Genomic DNA, 22104 nt, shown 5'->3' on the forward strand with positions numbered 1-22104 from the left:
ATTGAGTGTTGGGTCTGCAGTCTGGACTCTGCATGAAGTAGGAATTCACACAGATTATGTGGAGTGAGAATGTTTGTAAAGTCTTTATGTCAAGTTGACCATCAATTTGAAACTAGTAGACTTGAATGAAAGTAGACTTGGAAATTGCTTACTGAATGTCCACACTTACAAACATTTCCATCCATCTACTCTACTGTGTTGTAACTACACTACTGTGGCTAGTCAGCATGCATAGTATACAGCCAGGGAACTACTGTAGATCTCTCTATCTGAGAGAATCTGGTTCATGACACGTGGCTTGTGGTTTTTTCTTGTATCTGAAGTGTGCTGTGAAAAATCGTATCTCTTGCTTATGAGAAGCCATGCTTGTGTGTGGCTGGTTCATGTGTGACTCTAAATGTAAAATTTCAAAATACTACTAATCTCTGACACTTGCTTTGTTATTGCTGGTTGTGTCTGTTATCAAAACGATTATATTATGTATAATGTATTATTCATCGATATCAGTTGGGGTTACTCAGGTCCACTATAGTTTTAACTAGTACTTGACTATAGTCCTTAGGGGACGTTTGCTGTGAAACTAACTTCCTGTTTCCACTCTCTCCTGCCTAGTGTCTATATTTAGAATCATTAATATACACATCTACTGTCCTACTATAAACCACATACCATTTAAGGCTAGACAGAACAACACTCCTCTGTCCTCATACTTTTTGGTGCAAGTCCAGCATGAGCAGCATCAACACGACAGTGTTCTAGAACAAAATGGAAGAGCTTTTCCTCTCCAACAACTCGCATCCCTTCAGCCAAGTGGAATTTACCCCAAGCCCAGCAAATCTGACCGCAGCGGTTCTTTTAAGCCTGAGTTGTGTCCTGGGTATTCCTGGCAATGTGGCTGTACTGGTGCTTCTATTTCGCAGATTGGAGCAGAACAACTATACTCATCTCTTGATGCTGAACTTGGCTATCTGTGACGTGCTTTGTCTGATCACCCTGCCTGTGTGGATTGTTGACACGCTAAGACAATGGGACCTAAACTACGAGCTTTGCAAGGTCATCTCGTTCCTGGACTTCTGGGGCCTCTTTGCCAACATTTTCACTATGACACTAATGAGCATCCAGCGCTTTGTGAAAGTACTTCATCGTCACAGCTGGTCAAAAATAGGTAAAAAGGGCGAGAGGGCTCTGCTATTGGGTCTGTGGGCGGGGTCTTGCCTCATGACATGGCCATCAGTTGCCTCCTACGGTAGGATGAAGGATGGACGCTTTGTCTGCAGTCGACCACCACAGATGGAAGGGCATGCCCTGACTGCCACTGTGCTTGAGCTATTTCTTGCTTTCCTTGTGCCTTTCTCTGTCATGACAACTTTCTACATCTGTCTCTACCGGAAGGTGAGAGAGACTGCTCTGTCCAGCAACAAGCGAACAAGCCAGCTGATCTGGAGAATTATCATCACCTTCATCGTTCTCTGGGTTCCACACCAGATCGTCGGTATTGTGGGAATAGTGGGAGCTTTACTACGTACTTCACAACCTGATGTGACGTATAAACTCGAATATTTCACAGAAAAGGCCAAAATTGTTCATGTTTTTCCCTTGTTCAGTGCGGTCATTGACCCATTTCTCTATGCCTTTTCATTTCGGAAGATTTGGCCAAGGAACAGAGAGAATGAAGATGTTGTTCTGCAGGCTACTGTGTTTTAATAATATTATAATATTATTAATATTATAATAATATTATTGACTAAAATGAATTTCAATACCTGTTTATATTTTTCATTGTGCAGAGAATGATTTATTTCACTCGGATATAATTGTGTAACTGATAGATTTTACGTTACTAAGCAATTTATGTTATATCAATATGTTTCAATAGACCCAACATAAATTATTACATACATGATTGCTGCCTTGCATTGTGGTATACACAGTATGCTGTATCTATTCATGTAGTGAGATATACTGTACTATAATAATACATACATATACAGTACATACAATTTATAGCACTTTTCTAAGTACTCAAAGTCGCTTTACAAAACAGCAACAAAAGAACAAGATTATTAAGAAAAACGAGTGGTTAATAACTAGAAGTAAAGGGCAAAAAAAGAAAGTCTTGTCTTGCACTGTCATGTTTTGAATTTGATGTCCTGTGATGCATCACATTGTGAGGGACCGTTTGACACTCAATGTGAGCGTTTGTGTCACATTGAGTGTCAATCGGTCCCTGCACCATTGAAATGAAAGTCCAAATTTCATTCTGACCCCTCCACGAAAAGGCCTCGTTGTCCTGAACCCTTATCTATCATTTATACATTATGGATCAATAGTGTGGACTTAGACTGTTTTTCGTCTGTGGCATTTTTTTATGCTACTGTTGTACAGAACATGCAGGGGTCCTCAACTAGAAATGATGAAGGTCCACAAATATCTTTTTGAATAAGACCGAGGTCCGGTCCCATGCGCGGCGTCCATCGGAGAGCGGGGCTCTATGCCCGTTTAGTATGGTCAAGCCAAGCTTATACAAATAAGATCCCCTTCCACCCAACCAATAATGGGGTGCAGAGTGCAGGCCCGGAGTGGAACTCCAAATCAGGCCAGAGTTATACGCCCTGGCAGGCCACACTGCACGCATAGCGCGCGCCAGAATTTTGGGGGCCCTTGGGGGACATTTTGGGGGCCTTTGCAGCAATTTCACATGAGAAATGTACCATCTGATGTTATTTATTTCTTTTATTTTTTTTGCCTAGGGTCCGCAGAGAGGTGATCCGCGGTCCGGTCGTGGACCGCGGTCCGCCAGTTGAGTACCCCTGAACGGCTTTCATTTGTTTATGCTACAGAACATAAACTCTCTTTTGGCATAGCTTAGGCATAAGCTTAAAGGACCACTTTTCAACCGTATAGATTGGTCCTCACTAATGTTCATGATAAAATGCCACAATTGTTTTCTACTCAGTCTGTGTCTCATAGGAGGCCTGTTAGACGGCAGTTCAGAAACCCGTTCACCAGTGACATCATCAATTGGGAATCCAAGCTAATAAAAAATATATATAAAAAAAAAAAAAAAAAAGTGCAGGCTTTCTATTGCTGAAAAGATGTGATAATGGAAGCCATCGTTCTCACGGTAATACAAATCTAAATAGGCTATATATAATTCTTTTAATCTTTTTTAAAAACATTCTGCGTAGCGATGATTGACACAGACTGACTAGAAATAACTTGTGGTATTTTACCATGAACATTAGTGAGGACTAAATATGAAGATTAGTTGAAAAGTGGTGAAGTGGTGCATTAAACAAGCTTTCAGTTTTCCAGATCAAATCACTCCTAATCCAAATATGTGGCCTTATTTTTATCATTTGTTGTTGTGCACACAAACACTTGCACATAAACATGTACACACAGATAGATAAACACAGATAAATATGCAATACATACTCATAGGCTATAGGCACATGCATATGTATACTCAACACACACACACACACACACACACACACACACACACACACACACACGCACACATAGCATATTTTGCCATGATATAATGAGAACACGTGCACATATACAGTATATGCAGGACATATGAAGATGTGATGTACAGTACAATCAACTCTTATTATATTTTATGGGCATATTTTATGCCCATTTTTGTTCACTGTTCATGTCTTTATTTTAACTAGAGTAGGCTATTTTTTATACATTTTTTTCTTGTAGATCCTATGCTAACCATGGACAGAGGTCGCAAATTAGCCTTGGTTATTGTAACCACAATGTATTTTTTTTTGCATTGTCCCAGACAAATAAACACATAATAAAATAAATCTATAGTCATATCCTTTCATGTCTTATGTTAGTGTGTGTTAATTAGTCCGGCCGGTTAAGACCAGTGGTGTAACAGTGAACTTTTATAGATGGAGTGCTGTGATTTGTGTACTTTTTCTGATTTGTATAGCGGTAAGTTCAGGTGGGTGGTGCTAAGGTGAAAGGTATACTATATGAACTGGTGGGTGTGGCCACAAAAAAACATAACACTTTCTGTAATTCTTTTGGAGAAAATAATCTTCCTCATATAATCATAGTACCTGATGAGTTTTGATTGATTTAATAGTTTATTAGAATGTAGAAAATACTGAGTAGGCTACATTGAAACACTTCCACAATTCCAAATGGGATACCACTAAAAACAATCCTTGCTGTCTTGTTCTCCAGAGTGGAGAAGGCAGGAGGAGTGTATTGTTTTTATGAACATAAAAGGTCATGATCTTTAATAACAAAGTGCATAATGCAACAGCAATGCCCTGGGGAAGACCCACTGCATCTCAGCCTTCAATATTTCTCAATGGAAGAGTAGGGAGAGGAGAGACCGTTAATACACAAAGGCACATCTGCAGTGGTTGGAGGTCCAACCACTGCAGATGTGCTTTATGTTGTATTTACGGATACTTGAGTGAGTCTACATCAGGGGTCAACAACCTTTAAGACATGAAGAGTCATGTTTTCATTTTCTTTATAGTGATTAACATAAAATATAATTATGACACCACATCAAAATGTAATGTTTCCAACTGATCGATTGTCCATAGGCTATACATAACCTTTATTGTATTATTGTCTTTTGTAATGTTTTCATTCACATCAGGATGTAATGATCATTGGACTCAGAACATACACCTATCTCCCAGCTCTCTTCTCAGTCAGAGTTAGTAGTAGTTTGAATGAATGTAGAGCAGGTATGTGCAGGATTTAATTTGTATATAGATGTAATTTTACTGTCCATCCTTCATCCTGCCTTTTATTTTACTTTTTGAATATTTAAACCTCTCCCTCACACTTATGCCAGTGTTATCATCCTCCCCTGTGCCAATGGAAGCATTGCCTAAGAGGTATCCGTATCCCTGGTCTACATCATTAGTCAAATAACATTCTATTTTGGGTATACCGGCCGGTAGGTTGTGTGTGTGTGTGTGTGTGTGTGTGTGTGTGTGTGTGTGTGTGTGTGTGTGTGTGTGTGTGTGTGTGTGTGTGTGTGTGTGTGCGCTTAATCGCAAATGTTTGTTTATTATAACAGACTAGTGTCTGTGTGCCCTCCAATGCCCCTGATTGATGATGATTGAAAATGAAATTTAAACAAAATGATTGCATCAACCAAATATTTTTGACAGTGGTGATGTAATATTGAAACAACAAGGAGATTGGAGATTAGATGTGAATTTCAGTTTGTTAAGCTTTAAACTTTCTCCTCCGTGTCGCTAGGTGGCAAACGTCGAATAGGCGCGAGCAATGTTGCTATAACCCTTTGACCGAGGAAGTGCTTCCGCGAAACACAACACACAGGGAAACACGTGAAGACGCAGAAGCAAAAACAGCCTGACAACATGAACATGGACATCACAGAGGTCCCCAAAAAGCAGAATAAAGGAAAGAATAAGAAAATGAAAAAGCCAAAGCCAAAGAAGGAGGCAACTTCTACTATAAACTATAAAAAGGAAAAGGGCGATGTTACGGTCGGTGATGATAAAGCAGTTGTCGGAGATGCTCCATTGGTCGCGTTTCCACCCGCTTATGGCATGAGTGACATAAAGAATAAACAACGTAGACACCTCCTGTTTATGAAGCTAAAGCAGGACAAACGAAGGGTAAAAGCAATGCACGAATATACACACAATGGAAATTAAATGTACAACCTTCACGAGCTACTTAATAAGCGTTTTCTTTTATTAATTTTTTCAGGTAAAGTTGCAGTTGAAGAAGAAAAGAAAAAAAGAAACTGCTGCTTTGGGTGACAAGGTAATGATTTATACTTTATAGAACTTGGTATCAAATAGAAGCTCACAACGAGTCACAGATGTTTTCATTTGTTCAAACTATAATACCTGTAGTTAATATTTAATTTAGCTCTTTGAGAGTCAAGGGATTCACATGTCTTAATGACCGTTGGTAGGGCGTTCCACATTTAGTTGGCATAGTAGCGAAATTAATTTAGTCCCTTGTTTGTGCCAAATCTGGGTTGCACATGGTTTGTTGAGGTACATGGGTATCTTGGTGGTGTATCGTATCTTGTGGAACAGACCCATTGCTAGCCCTGTAAACATGACCCTCGTATTCATACGAGGGTCATGACGTAACTTCACCCTGGTCTTTGCAGACGCTACATTTACAAATAATTAAAATATATAAACATTCAGATTTCAAATATAAAGTACTCACAAAGTGTCCCACGGGTGTTAGTTAGTAGCAGCGCCAGCGATTAGAATTTCTGCATCCCGCGTTGTTTAATAAAAAGCATTTTTATCCGAGGTGTTAGTTTTCCATTGGCTTTCAACTACGCGCCCCTATCGGTCGGGAGGAGGGTGGCACTCGGTGTGTTCGATATAGGTACGCTGACCGCCCTGCCAATACAGACTAATAGGCGAGTGCGCTCCCGGTGTGCAACTGTGGATTTCCCAAACGAACCCCGTTGGAAAAAAAGTAGCCGGAGAGCTCGGACAAAAATGCTTTTTATTAAAGAACGCGGGACGCAGCAATTCTAATCGCTCGCGCTGCTACTAACTAACACCCGTGGGAAACTTTGTAAGTACTTTATATTTGAAATCTGAATGTTTAAATATACGGAAATCTTGTAAATGCAGCGGCTGCAAAAAACAGGGCAAAGTTACTGCATGACTGTCATGATAATTATCATGGCAGTCATGTTCCAGGGCTAACCCATTGCAAGATGCTGTACTGTATATGCTGTACTCAGTGGTGAAAAAAGCCCAACAACGGCTCTACTGCCTGAGGCGCCTGAAGAAATTCAGAGTGAGCCCCCGCATCCTCAGAGCGTTCTACAAGAGCACCATCGAGAGTGTTCTGACGAGCGGCACCACTGCCTGGTTCGGAAATTGCACCGCTGCAGAACGGAAAAGACTGCAGAGAGTGGTGCGAACAGCACAGCGCATCGTGGGAGGGGAGCTTTCCCCACTCCAAGAAATACACGAGAGATGTAGATTAGTCATGTACTTTCTTTCTTTTAACTGCAATGATGAGCCTGCACAAACAAGAATTTCACCCATGTTACCTGTAATGTGATGTGACAATAAAGTTTGATTCTGATTCTGTTGTCAACCCTAAGCCATTCCAGCCTGTCAAAGTGGGCAGGGGTGACGTGGGTTCGGGGAGTCAAGCCAAGTAGTAGCCTTTGTTTTGGGAAGCATGGATCCTTGTTTTAAGGGACTTCGAGGTGCTATGGTACCAAGAGGTGCATGCATAGTCGAAGAAACCTTGTACGAGGGCTCATATTGAATGTTTCAGTAAAAACAAAAGTTGGCAAAATATATTTCGAGTGGCCTAATTATATGTATTTTTTGTATTCTGTTTTTGTTTGCACTATGTGTGTGTGAATTAATGATAACTAAATATGGTCTGTAACATCACTGTCAATGCATCAAACTTTCCAAATCACAGGCACCACCAAAAGCAGTCCCAAAGACGATAGAAAACCAGAGGGTGTATGACGAGACCACAGTCGATCCAGCTGATGAAGAGGTAGGAGATTGGTTAGTTTCTGCTCGCTCAGCAGAGACGTTTCATAATTGTGTCCCATATGCCACACGATGTTTTGTCGTTCTGCAATAAGAATCGGAAACCAATTTAACCCATTTAGACCTGTTGCAACCTACATGTTGTTTTACCTTTGAATCCGGGGCTACACAAAGCAGGTTCTGGAGTTTATTCCATTTTTCTGGGCATAAAAGATGAAGGCAGTCTTTCCTTGTTCACCGTTTTTCGTGGAGTGTCAAGTGTAATGTATGTTGGATATACCGTAGTTTTTTTTTTAGGCTTTAAAAACAAAGTACAATGGGAGCTTGTCAAAGAAGGCCTTATGAATAAATAAAACATAATGTTGTTCTCTACGAATGGCGAGAGAAGGCCAGCCCAGTTTTTCATATAAAATACAGTGATGATGACTGAGTGTAAAAGCCATCACCGATAATGAAGCGTAAAGCACTGTGTGGTAGACTGCTTCGAGAGGCTTCAATATGGATAGTTTGTTTGTCATTGTGTGCTGTCAATTACAGATAGCCTTTGATGAGGGAACTGATGAATTCTCTGCCTACTTCAACCGACTAACTAATCCAAAAGTGCTCATAACGACATCGGACAGACCCAGAGGGGTGAGTGAATGGCAGCCATAGCTCCGTGGTCAGAATCATACAAACATGCCCTCTGACATATTGTGTATAACAAAGATTTAAACAAAAGATTTAGCCTTTGTGTCTTATTTCTTTCAGAGGACGGTTCGGTTTTGTGAACAGCTGTCCACAGTGATCCCAGACTCCCATGTGTATTACAGAAGAGGCTTGGCCCTGAAGAAAATCATTCCCCAGTGCATAGCCAGGGGCTTCACATATCTCTTGGTCATCAATCAAGATCGTCAAGCTGTCAGCATCCTTTTAAAACGCTGCATTGTTCATACATTTATTTTAAATTATAGGCACTTAGTTCATTCTGAGGCTTAATTCATACTGTTAGGTGATTGCATTGGTCGACAAAATAATGTGTATTTTCAACCGAGTTGATTATTTATCCTTTTTGTCGAGCAATCGATGAAAAGTAAATTAGCCTTTTATCTAGAGAGAAATCCAAAATCAAACAAACAGCACTCATGTACTTTAACAGGTTGGACCACAAGGCAAGCACATGATTAGAACACAAGCTTGGCAATTAATCAGAGAAGAATGAAAGGATTTATTTTTGAAGAAATTCAGGGATCCTAGCAGGTTGGGATGAGAAGTCTTTTTTCACAGTATGTACATTTCTAACAGCTAATTCCTTCACCAATACATAAAGATGGTTTGGTTCTCTGTTACTTACCCGATGGGCCTACAGCACACTTCAAGGTCAGCAATACACGTCTACGCAAGGAGATGAAGGTAAGAATAGACATTTAAGGGCCCTATCTTGCTTTACCCCTTATCCCTAAACTGCCATATTTTACTATTTTGAAAAACAGTTAAAAAAAAAAAGGTTTACAAGCTCACAATGTGACGATGCAGATCGGCTAGCTGAACTATTTTAAAATGACTTTTTTTAAATAGTAAAATGAGGCTAGTAAGTTTAGGGATACGGTGGTGCACAAGATAGGGCCCTTAGTTGTCTCTCTTGACTGTAGAATGTGTGTGAATTTGATTAAATGTAACCAGTGTGCAATTATAATACTGTATGTTTTGTATTGTATGTATTGTTTATTTTCATTTACTGTTTAGCACTTTAAGAAAAAAGAAAGAGTTATGTTTTAAAAAAAAATCAAAGTGCACTTTTGGTTGGAAATTGGTAATTTTGTTGATGTCTACGCCGGTGTACCTGCAGTGAAAGTAGCCTTGTGTTGATGATTGATGAGCTGTGAGATTTGTTAGTCATTTGAAATATAATTCCAATATGTAATTGACTCTACTGTAGCGGTGTGGCAAGGCGCCGACAGAGCACACTCCAGAGGTGATCCTGAACAACTTCACCACACGCCTTGGTCACACTATAGGTCGTCTGTTCGCCACCCTCTTTCCACATGACCCTCAGTTTGTTGGTCGGCAGGTCGCCACCTTCCACAACCAGAGAGATTTCATCTTCTTCAGATTCCACAGGTGAATATTCTCATTGAAATCTTCTCAAAAAATAAAATTTAATATATTTTAACTAAGTAATGTTTGTTGGTGCAATGTCTATTTGTATGGGTATCAGTGTTTAAATGGTATTTGAGATTTTATTTAAATAAAACACTAAGCCAATTAGGCACCATAGCATTAGACCGTTTAAGATCATAAGAAGCCTATACTGGAATTTTCTCTGTGCAGCAATGTTATTAATTATTGTTTGTTTGTTGCTCAACTACTTATTTACATATATTACATATTCTTAATATTTTGGCATTTAATACAATGGCTGACAGTCAAACCTGTCTAGAAGCCTAATATATCCCATGGCCCATTCCCCTCTGGATAAGCATTCTCATGTGGGACTTAGGTCATTTTGTTCCCCAAGTTGAGGCCTATTCATTTCATACTCCAGTTTTAGGTGATAAGGTAAGGTGACCACCGAAATGGTGGTTGGTAACAACAGATATTTGGGTGTCGGTCACCTTATCACCTAAAACTGGAGTATGAATAGGCCTTTAGGCTCCCATGGCAGTGCTTATGCTGTGACACTGCAGCTCACGATAGTAAATAAATAGAATAGATAGGCAATGTGTTATCTAATTCATCACCATTAAGTCGAAAGCCAACATACATTTTATAGATAATCCCAGCTGCAGTGCACACCCAAATCTTGTCATTTGAATATTGTATTGCTTTTTTTTTCAAAGGTACATCTTCAAGAATGAGAAGAGAGTTGGCATTCAAGAGCTGGGGCCACGCTTCACCCTCAAACTCCGATCCCTTCAGAAAGGCACCTTTGACTCCAAATTTGGAGAGTATGAGTGGGTACACAAGGTCAGTGTCAGAAGCATTGTGTAGAGAAGATGACTTGTGATGAATTTGAATCCAGCATACCAGTTGTGGGGTACAGTGAAACAAACTGTTTGATCTTCAAAGGCAACGGAGGCATATTGGCAGTACTGGACCATTTCCCAAAGCATAGTGATTATTTTCAAGGAAACCTTTTGATATCATTCACTTCAGTATGGTATAAAAATCAACTTGCAGAGATTATAAATTGCTTGATATATGTAACCCAACAGAAAATTTAAATTCGTCACATTATCATTGCCTTGAATTCACATTTGCAGCCGAATTGTCACGTCATACTTACTTTCTTGCATGACTGACTTTGTTTTGCCCCTTTTCAGCGCCATGAAATGGATGCCTGCAGAAGGAAGTTCCACCTTTGAGTGTTGCCACTGTCCGTCACTCAAGAATCTCACATACCCCTGCTGATCAAGAAGTTAAGGGCTGTCCAACACCTATAAATGTATTTGTATATCGTTGGGAACAGGGCAATTGTGTATGTCACGTTCAAAGTGTTTTTCAGAACATAATTGTGGATCCAGACTCGCATGTCTGTACCCCACAGGCCACCACTCTGATCCAACCAGGACATTAAAAGTACAAATTATTTATCCTTGGTTTATGCTAGTATTAAGTGAATTGCTTTGATCAGGCTGTTAAAGGGATATTTCACTTTCAGAAAAACTTGTCATTTCATCATCTGTGCAGTTCCTAAGTTGCTTGATTCAGTATTTTAAAGATATTTTTTTTTTGCGGCTTACGCCTTTTATTGATTTTTTAAGGGACAGATAGTAGGCTGACAGGAAACGGGAGAGAGATGGGGGGATGACATGCGGTAAAGGCCGTGTCGGGTTCGGGAGTCGAACCCGCGGCACACCGCGACTGGATCACCAGTCCGGTGCCCAGACCGTTACGCTACGGCCTGGGCCTTGATTCAGTATTTTGATATTAATTTTAACTGCCCCGCCCCCTTCCTATACAACCCATTATAACGCCATTTTAACCATGATAGATTCATCAAAAACACCTAAACTGGTTTCTGTTGACTGATATTGTCCTAATACGTGAGGGGGCCGTGGTTTGTCATTTACCGTTTATTTTTAATAATTGTTATAATGGGTTTGTATAGAGGGGCGGGGCAGTTAAAATATCTAAATACTGAATCAAGCAACTTAGGAACTGCCCGGGTGTTCACATAAGATGATTTTTTTTACGGGGAAATATCCCTTTAAAGCTGGAGTGCAACCTCTAGGTAGATTTTTAAACAGGCCATCAAAAATAAATGTGTACATAACATTCATTTTTCAAGAAGTCTTCATTTATTCAGTCAGACATGTAACATTACAATTCAAAAGGCACATGTGTGTATGCGATTTAATTAAACAAAAATGTTAAGACATTGGTGTCAAGCACCTGGAGATAATGTCAAAAAGGTAATCAAAAAAAAAAAAAAAAAAAAAGTTTGGTCTGGTGTCCCCAGCACTCGTTTACTATTCCAGTCCATACTGCAGGATTTGTAGAGATTCCACAAGGCACCTCAGTCAAACCTGCACAAATGACCCAATTACTTTGTGGTAGTAATTAGTCATGGCATTTTTCCTAAAAGAAAGGGCTACATTAAAAGGACAAACATTAACTTCAGAAAGTGCATTATGATATTGATAACCTATGTTAAACCGTAACGCAAATGTAAATTTATTTTTTACATTGGCCATTCAAAAACGGTGTATTAACTTCATGCCGCTCTGCAGGCTTGTAGGCTACATCTATTTTTGAAAAATCTTGAAAATGTGAGACATTTGTAGAATCGTCCTCAGGTCTTAATGGGTGTAAGATGTTTGAACAAAATGTGTTGTGGAGAAGAAACATTGGGTGTACTGTATATACTCACAAGCATAGTGTGTTGCCACTTGCCAGGCCAGCTATAGGAAGGAGCAGAGCTTCTGTGTTCTGAAGGGGTTGGTACTGGAGGTCATGCCAGTGAGCAGAGGATCCTGCTGGGCGTTCTGAAGACAAAACTGTTGCAAGTCGGCTGCGGCCTGGGACACCTGTGGTGAGGGGACAGTGGAAAAACAACATTTTCAGTTCCTCAACGAAAAACAACAGATGTCGCCCAATAATTATTTTTGGCCACAGCCCACAGACATCACATTGGTATGATGCGTGTCCGCAATTGTCTTTGATTCCTACACAGCAAAGGAAAACGTGACGTTATATTATAAGCTATAATCGAGTAGAAAATAATTAATGAACTCACAATCGCATTCGGAGCATCGGCATCGGCCCTTTGGCTTTCCAACTACGCTGCGTTTGGTCCAACTTACCTTTACTCTGTTTATGCTGGCTTCAAAACGTAACTGTTGGACGACTTTCTTCATTGCCATGGTATTAGATCCTGACATTCTTGAAACCAAATGGACCGTTTGCGTGGATAAAGAAAACTTGTGGGGGAAATGTTCCCTTTGCTCCTTCCTCAATGTGTTTCCGGTCTTGTGAAAGGGAGTGTAGTAGATAGTCTTTTTTATATAGAATACAGCAGCGACCTCTGGTGGTGGACGTGCACACTGCACAGACAGAGTCAGAGAGAAAAGAGCAACACTGACTATTATATGGGGACGTCACATAAAGTATAATTAACTGCTAAATTAAGGCTTCGCCCAGGATAATTTCCACTTTTACAGCATGCTGTTAATTCAGGGGAAAGTGCATAGAACGAATTGCAAACACTAGGAGCAAATGTCACCATCGGCAGCACACTGCAGCAGCACCAGAGCAACAAGTGCTGGCACTCCCAATAAAAAACATTCCACTGGCTGTGTTTGATCACACAGATTGTTACTTAGCAGTCACTGTCCACTCCTCTCCGGGACAAGCGGATTATCGGGATGGGCATGGGCTCCTCCAACTCGTACTGAACAACTGTCCGAGAATGGAACTGTCCTGTGAATCTATGAGATACAACGCGGAACGAAGACCAACAAGTGCCAAGGTATAGTCGGGTTAATTTAGATAAAATTGCTATATGGTATATATGCTATAGCCTACCAAATTGTTTGGTATAGGCTACAGGCTCACAACAATATGTCAAATTAAACATGCATTTGAAGACATGCTATTTTGTGTAAACACATTTATTGAAAGAAATATGTTTCTTTGAACATTAGGCCATCTGTAGCCTATAGTGTATATGTATACAAGTGTTTGGGATTTTCTTTTTAAAGGGCCTAAATCAGAAGTCCATGGATCTAGGATACCATGCATTTTTTCCACTTTTATTTAAATATTATTTATTTAATGGCACCATTGTTCAGTTTGTAGAGCTCCATGTGCTGTGTGTGCCAGATGACCAGTGGAATGTAAAGCTCAATAAGATGCCCGCTGAAGCCATAGAGAACTTTATATCTGCCGGCTTCATCAGGTGAGAAGAATATTGTTTAGTTTATAGGCTTCCATTCAAGATAGTCAAGTCACATTCACAGTTTTTCTGTTTAAATCAATCAATCACTGTCTGTCTGTGTCGATCCAGCTATGTGTCTGTTTTTGTTATGCATTATGTCTAAAATCTACTTCTGGTTTATTAGGGTATACCCAGATATAACCCTACAAACTCTGAGAAGTGACCTTGGAAACCTTCTGGGGACAGAAAAGAGCATTGACAAATTCTCCTTCCTGAAATGTGTGGGTCGGAGTTTGGTCATGGTGAGTCCAGCTGACATTGGGTGGCTGCAAACTTGTTGGTTTAAGTTACATAGCAAACAATGTAAAAATAAATACATAAAATGAAGATAGGCTATGACTAAAGTGGTGTAATGGCATTGAAGTAAGTGTGTGCGTCTTTTGTAGGCTATGTGTGTGAAAGAAAGAGATATATTTAGGCTAGATGTGCTGTACATAATAAGAGTATTAATTAATCAAATTTTACTTAATTGTTACTCTATTGCATGTATCTACAGGTCAAAACCAAACAGGAGAGAGATCGGAAAGTGAAAACCTTTGCTCCACCGTATGTATGTAATATTAGCTTCTGTATTTTTTTATTATACAATATTGAAAAACAAAAAACTCTTCAAATGCAATTAATGGCATTTGAAGATGGTGTGCGGGAGGTTTTATTTTATTTTATTTTTTATTTAATTTTTATCCCACGATTTTGTAACCCAGTTTTTTCTTTTCACCCAGTGCCAATTATCTAATGTAATCCTGGGCGCTACACTTCCTCTGCCAACCTGGGGGGGCAGCGGACTGACCTCATGCCTCCTTCTATGCATGAGGAGTCCAAGCTGCTTCTTTTCACCTGACAGAGGGGAATTTCCCCGGCCGGACGTAGCGCGTGGAAGGGACACGTTATTCCGACCAGTTCCTTTCCCCTCCATCAGGCGCCCCGGCTGGCCAGGGGGAGGTAGTTTTAGAGACCAGGATTACGGCATGTTTTTGTGAGGGTATCTACCCTAGGGGACACGGGGAGAACATGCAAACTCCACACAGAAAGGCCCTATCGCCAACCCCCGCCTCGGCAGGCCCGGCGCCAGGATGAAATGACAGAGGGGGCAATCGGGGGCAGGTATTGGACATGAAGACAATGCGCCACATTTGCATATCTATAGAGGGCGGAGGCGCACGATTTCGTTGGCTTCCTTCCTTTCAATGCCTGGAAATGTACCATTGTTTTGTCTGTAACTATCTGATCTAAGGGGGCAAAGAGGTTGATTTAGGGGGGCAAACACCCCCTTTGCCCCCTCGTGGCGTCGGGCCTGTGCCTCGGGTATGGGCACTGATGACGCGGAGGAGGGAACACGCCGCCAGTGCCCACAGCGTCCCCAGCGGGAATAGAACCCAGGACCTTCTAGCTGTGAGGCGACAGCACTACCAACTGTGCCACCGTGCCCCCTTTTTCAGTGTTTACTTGTTCAGTATTCTCCTACACTTTTTATTATACCATATTATTAGTATGTCTAGGGACGTAATGTAGGCATAAATGTGTGGTTAACTTGTTTCTTTGTGTGGGAAAACACTGCACTTGTTTTTGTGTGCATACAGTACAGTAGATCTTTGCTAGACATTTATATGCAGTACATTATAGTTAGTAGATTCAGGCTGCTGTAAAAAATGTTGCTTTTGAAAAAATGACTTGATTAACACACTGGATTGTGAACAAACGTTTTGCACCTTATTGCAGCAGAGTAACCCTCACTTGAACCTGTGTAAAAGTGTTAAAATACATAATACCAAACAAAGGTACTGATTTTTTGTTAGTTTTTGTATCATTATTAGTTTTGTGAGCACACATAATATGTTTTAGACAGTGGGAGAGTCGGATAGTAACAGTCTTCTTCATAGTAGTGGACAGCAAAATACACTCACTAACTATAACAAATGTTGGTGCAATGATTTGCCTGATCTTGAATGCTAAATTCTTATTAATTAAATCTGATTTAGTTGTAACTGTTGGTCAATTTGGTTATCATTTTAACTTTTAATTTTCCCTTTAATTATTATTAACCTTGGTAGGGTCCTGTAGGGAACAGGGTCCATTTGTACACTGTCGGAATTAAAACAAATGCTGATGGTTTGATGGTGTGTCATCTGATCTCTCTGCAAGGCCACACAGCCAGAGCTCTACTTGCTTCCCGTGGTGGAGAACAATGGTAGTCTCAGCTCTCAGTCGCTCACCTCAGACACCCACAGCTGCTCCATGGACCCCCACACCTACTACCCTCCCAAGACGTGCAGCCCGCCAACAGGGACAAAGGAGCCTGTAAAGTTTCCCCATATCCCCCAGTGTTCCCTGCAGACACCTCCTACCCCTGGCCCTGATGAGGAGGAGGAGCAGAGGGAGGAGGAAGAAGAGGAGGACGACGAGGAGGAGGAGGAGAACTATAGCTCCACAGAGGGGGAGGGAGAGAACGAAGAGGAGCCCCTCTCCACCCATAAACTTAATTGGGCAGAGGAAGAGCCATGTCCAAGGGTTTCCCAGAAACAGCAGCTCGTATCACAGACTAAAGGTGAATGTTATAGCCATGCCAGACAGTTTTCACATCTGTGCAAAGTGTCTCGAAGTCAATGCTCCCAAAATGTTTTCTCAGCATTCTGTGTCATCAAGTATTTAAAGCACCACCAATTATAATCAGAATTTTCTTTCAAAAACACTGCGTCACTTTCTTTAAATACCGTAGTTGCATAATATTGCTAGGTAAATGGTTAAGTTCTGTAAGATCTTACAGTAAAGATTGTTAACTGTTAATGATTTCATTACGTCAGGCATGTCACTGGCCATAAGCCAGTTAAGGTGGTTAATTAATTTAGTAGCAATCATGTCTATGCATGGGTGTCACATTTTTTCAAATTGAGGATATTTGCTTTGGAATTCCACACTGTTCATGCTAAATCTACACCTTTGCAAATGTCAGAACGTGAATCAACTCAGGTGAAAGAGTTACAAGTGAAACGTGACTCCACTTACAAGAAGAAACAGTGGTGTAGACGAAACAGAGCGGCCAGGGATTCTGGTGTACCAGAGTCACTGGACTCAGGATTTTCTCTTACCCATGACAGGTACTGTACAACAGGTTTCAGAAGAAATCAGTAGAAATTATTATTTCCCCTGAATCTTCAACCAATAATAATAATAGTAATGATGTTTTACAGGCTCAGGAAATCAAAAGATGCACAGACATTGAAGATGACAAGGAATCAACCAAATAATATGGTAGGCCTATAGTATATACCTTACATAATTATGTTACAGTGTCTCAAACCTTTCAGCCTTGTCTATTTTATTTGTTATCAAATGTTTTTTATTTTAGACAAAAAATCACAATAGAACATGTTAACATCATGAATGAAATAAAGAAAACAAAACACATAAAAATAACACATAACAGCAAAAGAAAGGAACACAGAAACAAACAACAAACAAACAATCCCACCCACCCCTCCCCCCGGGACCAAAGATGTCACAAATTGTCAGGACTCCTACCACTGTGCAATAGGGAAAATAATAATAATTACTAAATCATGTTCTTAACCATATCTGCAATATCAGACCAAATATCAATGTTTTCTTCTTTCGCTCCGTGCAATCTTGCTGTAGACAATTCCATATAGATGATATCTAGAAAGGTCAAAGCCCATTGGCGAAACGTCAATGTATGAGGTGGTTTCCAGTGCAACGCAACCATCTTTTTTGTGGCCGTTACGCCAGCAAAGAAGACACGAATACGGGTATTATTTAATGGCAATTGGGATACATCGTTTAATAAGAATAGAGTTGGGGAGGGTGTAATGTTAATTTGTAGAATAATTGAAAGATTGGCAGCAACCAAATTCCAAAATGTGAGGACACTCGGACACTCCCACACCATATGAAAGAATGTACCTATGGTGTTCGGAGTGCAGAAAGTGCAGTTGTGATTATTTAAAATCCGCATAGCACACAATCTACGGGGGGTCAAGTACTTCCGATGAACAAAATTTTGATGAATTTGTTGATGATCAGGATTCCTAGAAGACAGCACAACATTAGACCACACTGTATCCCAGCTCCAATCTGGATCTAGATTTGGTATGTCATTCCTCCATACAGTATCGACAAGCAAGGTCCCATAACTAGATTCTAATAAATATTCATACAATATGGAAACAAAACCTCTTGATCTAACATCACAGATAAGTCTATGCAAAGGGTGCATTGCAAGGGGGGTCTGCCATGGAACTCCATAAGTCCTCATGGCAGTTCTCAGTTGTAAATAGAAAAAGAAAGAGTTACCAGGCAAGTTAAAAATATCGCATAAATTCTGGAAAGAACGTAAACCATTGACATCAAATAAATCACCCAAAGTATGAATCCCCTTGGAACTCCATTCAGCCTTGTCTATTGATTGCTAAACTCCAAATAAGGTAGCCAGTGTCATTTGGTTGTATATTACCATTGCCAACCGTGTAGATCTTTTGGCTTTGTCACCATTCAAAATCCAATTGTCTTAACTCAGCAGATGAGGTCTTTGTATTAGACAAAAATAAACAATTGTTATGTTGTGTTTCTTGTCATTCCAAGGTTGCAGAGCATCCTGTAGTATCTTCTGGACCGGATCAGTACACTTCTTCACCCTCAGTGTCTATTCTGGATCCAGTCACCCCCAAAAATACTGTTCCAAGTTTCTTTCAGACAAACCGTAAGATGCTGCCTTGAATACATCCTCTGAATTACAGTAGGTCCCCTTGTTCTCCATTCACCACTTTCAATCTGGGTTCCCTATTTTGGATATGTCATTATAGGTGAAAATAAATAGATAGACATTTTCAAGAATAGCAAAAAAATAGCAGATCCCGCAATGCGGCATGTTTTGAGCTTGTAGATTGGCTATTTGCGCTATTCGTTGTACGACATTGCATATGGGACATACGTGGACATGTACATGCCATGGTTGACTCCCTCCTCTCTCTGACGTAGGAGACGAACTAATAGAGGAAATCAAGCTGGTGAGAGAGGAGAGGAAGCAACTTGAGTGGACCAGACAAGAGCTGCTGAGAAAAGGGAAGGACTTGTTGGCGCAAAACAGGCATCGTAGAAACCAAGGTGGGATCAAACTAAAACGTCTCTTCCTTTCCTTTCGGCTTTTCCCTCCAGGGGTCGTCACAGCGAATCATCTGCCTCCATCTCACCCTGTCCTCTGCCTCCTTCTCTCACTCCAACTAACTTCATGTCCTCTTTCACTACATCCATAATAAATCATCTCTTTGGTCTTTAGAGACATGCCAGTCAGATTTGAACATCTGAATGTAAGGTCTTGCCTCCTGCCTGGCAGTTCCAACCTCAACATCCTTCTACCGATATACTCACTATCCCTCCTCTGTACGTGTCCAAACCATCTCAGAGAACCTCAACATTTTAGTCTCTGCTACCTCCAGCTCAGCTTCCTGTCTTTTCCTCAGTGCGACTGTCTCTAATCATACAACATAGCTGGTCTGACTGCCGTCTTGTACACCTTCCCTTTCATTCTTGCTGATACTTTCCTATCACACATCAACACCTGACACTTTTCTCCACCCATTCCAACCTGCTTGCACTCGTTTCTCCACCTCTTTTCCACACTCCATTGCTCTGAAATGTTGACCTTCCTTATGTCTACTCCATGTAACTTCAATGTTCCACTTGGGTTCCTCTCATTCACACACATGTATTCTGTCTTGCTGCGGCTAACCTTCATTTCTCTCCTTTCCAGGGCATATTCTCTACCTCTCTAGATTTTCCTCTACCTGCTCTCACTACAGAACAAACTAAAATGTGTACTGGTTCTTTAAAGGCTCTGCAGGGCAACAGATAATTTTAAATCCTGGAAATTCTAATAATGTGTTACTTATGTTATAATTGGCCATTCTCATAAACAACTAGAAAAGTGCACTCCTCAGCGCAAAAGTGTGCTCCTCATCCCAATCACTACTGGTGGTCAGAGCCGTAACACTGTATGTGAGGGACAAACCTACGCCTGTTGCAAAGATCTGTCACACAAAAGTAAATTGTGCTGATATATGTTTTCTTTTCTTCCCTTTCATCTCTCAGCACGGGATAGCTGGAAGAAGAAATACTTTGAAACCAAGAAGGCTACAGTACCACTGGAAGAGACCTTGAGAAACATGCGCCAGGAACTGGAGACATTTTACAATAAACTCTTGCACCAGCTTCAGGCCAGGGATGGCAGAGGCAGGCCAGGACACCAACGCCAAGGGAGATCTTCCATGAAGGTTTAGTAACTGGAGCCTGTTTTGAAACAAAGCTGTACTTGATCTGTCCTCATCTAATATCAAAATGGTTTAAACTTACTTTAAAATCAGAAGTTGTGTTCTAAAACTGTAATCCTGTATTTCAGAATGAGTTCATTATCCAGATTATGACAGAGAGCCATGAGATTGACAACCTTAAGAGGAAGGTGGAAGATGCCAAGATGAAACTTGTCACAGAGATAAAGGTAATAATATTATATATATATATATTGTAAGAGTGCCGAGCGGCCACGGCGATAAATGAGTGGAGACCAGTCCAGGGCACCTTCAATAAGGCTTTATTTCTTCCATTCTTTCCTCAATCACTTTGACAGTCATATTCAACTGACTGCCTTTTATAACTAGAAAACCATTGTTATCTAGTAAACCACCTATCATATTTACTTTTCTTAATTTGTTACTGATTATACTGTATGTTGAAATATTTTATTTTTGTTTGTACGGAATGGTCGGCATCAGGTATTTCTGGGCACAGGAACCTACTCTGCCCCGAGCATACAACACATTCTCACTCCCAAGACGGCAAACGTTCACAATGGGGGGGTGGTGATTTACGATTCTGTCAATTTCGGGACGTAATCCGAACTCCGCTGATGCAGACCTCGAAACGTTCGGCACAGCGACTCGCTCACCTAACGGCTCGCTCGCTCAATGGCTCAAGTCTGCCTCAGACAGCACGCCTCTGTCTTTTTAACAGTTTCTGGCCTAACTAGTTCCTAACTTAGTCTGTTCTCACCAGTGTTCCGTCTCGCTGGGCCAAGTGTTCCGCCTCGCTGGTGCCGAGTGTTCTCAGAACACTCGGCACCAGCGAGCATGTGTTAAATTAAAAATGGTGCAGAGTAGGTATTGGTGCCGACCGTTCTAGTTACCATTTATAGTAGGATTGAATGTTAGTTCTCTCTTTAGCTGAGGAAACAGGCTGCAACAGAGCTGAGAGCCCTGAAGGCTGAGTTGGCACAGAAGAAGAGCCAGTCATCTCATTCTGGTCCCATGGTCCCATCAGGCTTTGCGGCTACCACACGAAGCAAGCTCAAAGCACCAGCACCTAACTCAGGGTACCCCACAGGAAAGAAGCCTATGTTCTAATCTAGAAAGTCTATTTTCATTAAAGCAATCCATAACTTTGATGTCCTACCCAGAATTCTCCCGCATACATGAGACCAAATGTATACCACTCGTTGCCAAGAGGCAATCCCTGCTTGGACAGGGGATATAGTTGTGAGCTTCAGGCAGTACTACTGGACAGCAGGGCCTACAATTCTCAATTGAAGAGTAGAGGGCAGTCCATACTGTCTCCGACCACCGAACCTTTCATCGGAAAGATCAGACTTTAATTTTTTCTCCGAAGTAGAGTTGGGCGAGTCACAACATCTGGGAGTGCAGCTTTCAGAACAAAAGTTCGGAGGAATGCGTTTCAGAAGTTGCGAGTGACGTCATGTTGTAGTTGTACCGGAGCTTTCCGACGAAAAGTTCGATGGTCGGAGACGGTATGGACTGCCCTTAGGCCAACCACTGACGATGGGCTAAGTTATAGTGTATCAACTATAGTATACTCAACCTTACAGATTGGTTATAGTAAAATGGGTTATGTCTTGATGCTTAACACCAATGGTCTTGGTGGGAAGCCTTACATTCAGATGTTCAAATCTGACTGGCATGTCTCTAAATCAATTTATCATGTTAAAAGGTTGGATGCATTGTACATGATGCAGTAATAGGTGTTGTGCTGCAGTCCTCTCTACTTTATCTCTTTGAACCATTGTCATGTTGACAAGTGATGTTCTTTTATATGGCTTGATTTTTTCTTTTTCCAACAGTGTTGGTGTGGCAGTTCAGCCTG

The 22104-nt window shown here is 40.9% G+C and overlaps 4 protein-coding genes across 6 annotated transcripts; 3 read left to right on the forward strand and 1 right to left on the reverse strand.

The window, feature by feature from the left end:
* Window positions 1-589: 589 nt before the first annotated feature.
* On the forward strand, window positions 590-1704 carry LOC310860862 (neuropeptides B/W receptor type 1-like; the record flags this gene model as incomplete). The annotated part of the gene is made up of 1 exon (XM_083768052.1): window positions 590-1704. The coding sequence occupies exon 1, from the start codon at window positions 766-768 to the stop codon at window positions 1702-1704; it is 939 nt and encodes a 312-aa protein (XP_083624178.1). The 5' UTR covers window positions 590-765.
* A 3642-nt stretch (window positions 1705-5346) lies between these two features.
* On the forward strand, window positions 5347-11713 carry rpf1 (ribosome production factor 1 homolog). The gene is made up of 9 exons (XM_083767350.1): window positions 5347-5639; window positions 5734-5790; window positions 7447-7527; window positions 8061-8156; window positions 8274-8427; window positions 8833-8915; window positions 9442-9623; window positions 10343-10469; window positions 10826-11713. Exons 1-9 carry the CDS (start codon window positions 5379-5381, stop codon window positions 10865-10867), a joined length of 1083 nt encoding a protein of 360 aa, XP_083623476.1. The 5' UTR covers window positions 5347-5378; the 3' UTR covers window positions 10868-11713.
* A 67-nt stretch (window positions 11714-11780) lies between these two features.
* LOC310860713 (guanine nucleotide-binding protein G(I)/G(S)/G(O) subunit gamma-5-like) lies at window positions 11781-12966 on the reverse strand. Of its 3 annotated transcripts, none has more exons than XM_083767824.1 (3): window positions 12809-12966; window positions 12376-12532; window positions 11781-12031 (listed from the first exon to the last, which is right to left on the reverse strand). In XM_083767824.1, exons 1-2 carry the CDS (start codon window positions 12884-12886, stop codon window positions 12407-12409), a joined length of 204 nt encoding a protein of 67 aa, XP_083623950.1. In that variant the 5' UTR covers window positions 12887-12966; the 3' UTR covers window positions 11781-12031; window positions 12376-12406. The 3 variants fall into 3 exon arrangements, with proteins under 3 accessions (XP_083623950.1, XP_083623949.1, XP_083623948.1); XM_083767823.1 differs by having other exon boundaries at window positions 11781-12083; XM_083767822.1 differs by having other exon boundaries at window positions 11781-12096.
* A 447-nt stretch (window positions 12967-13413) lies between these two features.
* spata1 (spermatogenesis associated 1) lies at window positions 13414-21410 on the forward strand (the record flags this gene model as incomplete). The annotated part of the gene is made up of 11 exons (XM_083768053.1): window positions 13414-13473; window positions 13796-13902; window positions 14066-14183; window positions 14438-14491; window positions 16084-16486; window positions 16892-17036; window positions 18545-18612; window positions 18934-19059; window positions 20044-20225; window positions 20351-20449; window positions 21171-21410. 11 exons carry the CDS (start codon window positions 13414-13416, stop codon window positions 21348-21350), a joined length of 1542 nt encoding a protein of 513 aa, XP_083624179.1. The 3' UTR covers window positions 21351-21410.
* Window positions 21411-22104: the final 694 nt, after the last annotated feature.

The sequence above is a fragment of the Protomyctophum parallelum genome, assembly GCF_964188405.1.
Source record: "Protomyctophum parallelum genome assembly, chromosome: 6".
Lineage (NCBI taxonomy): Eukaryota > Metazoa > Chordata > Actinopteri > Myctophiformes > Myctophidae > Protomyctophum > Protomyctophum parallelum.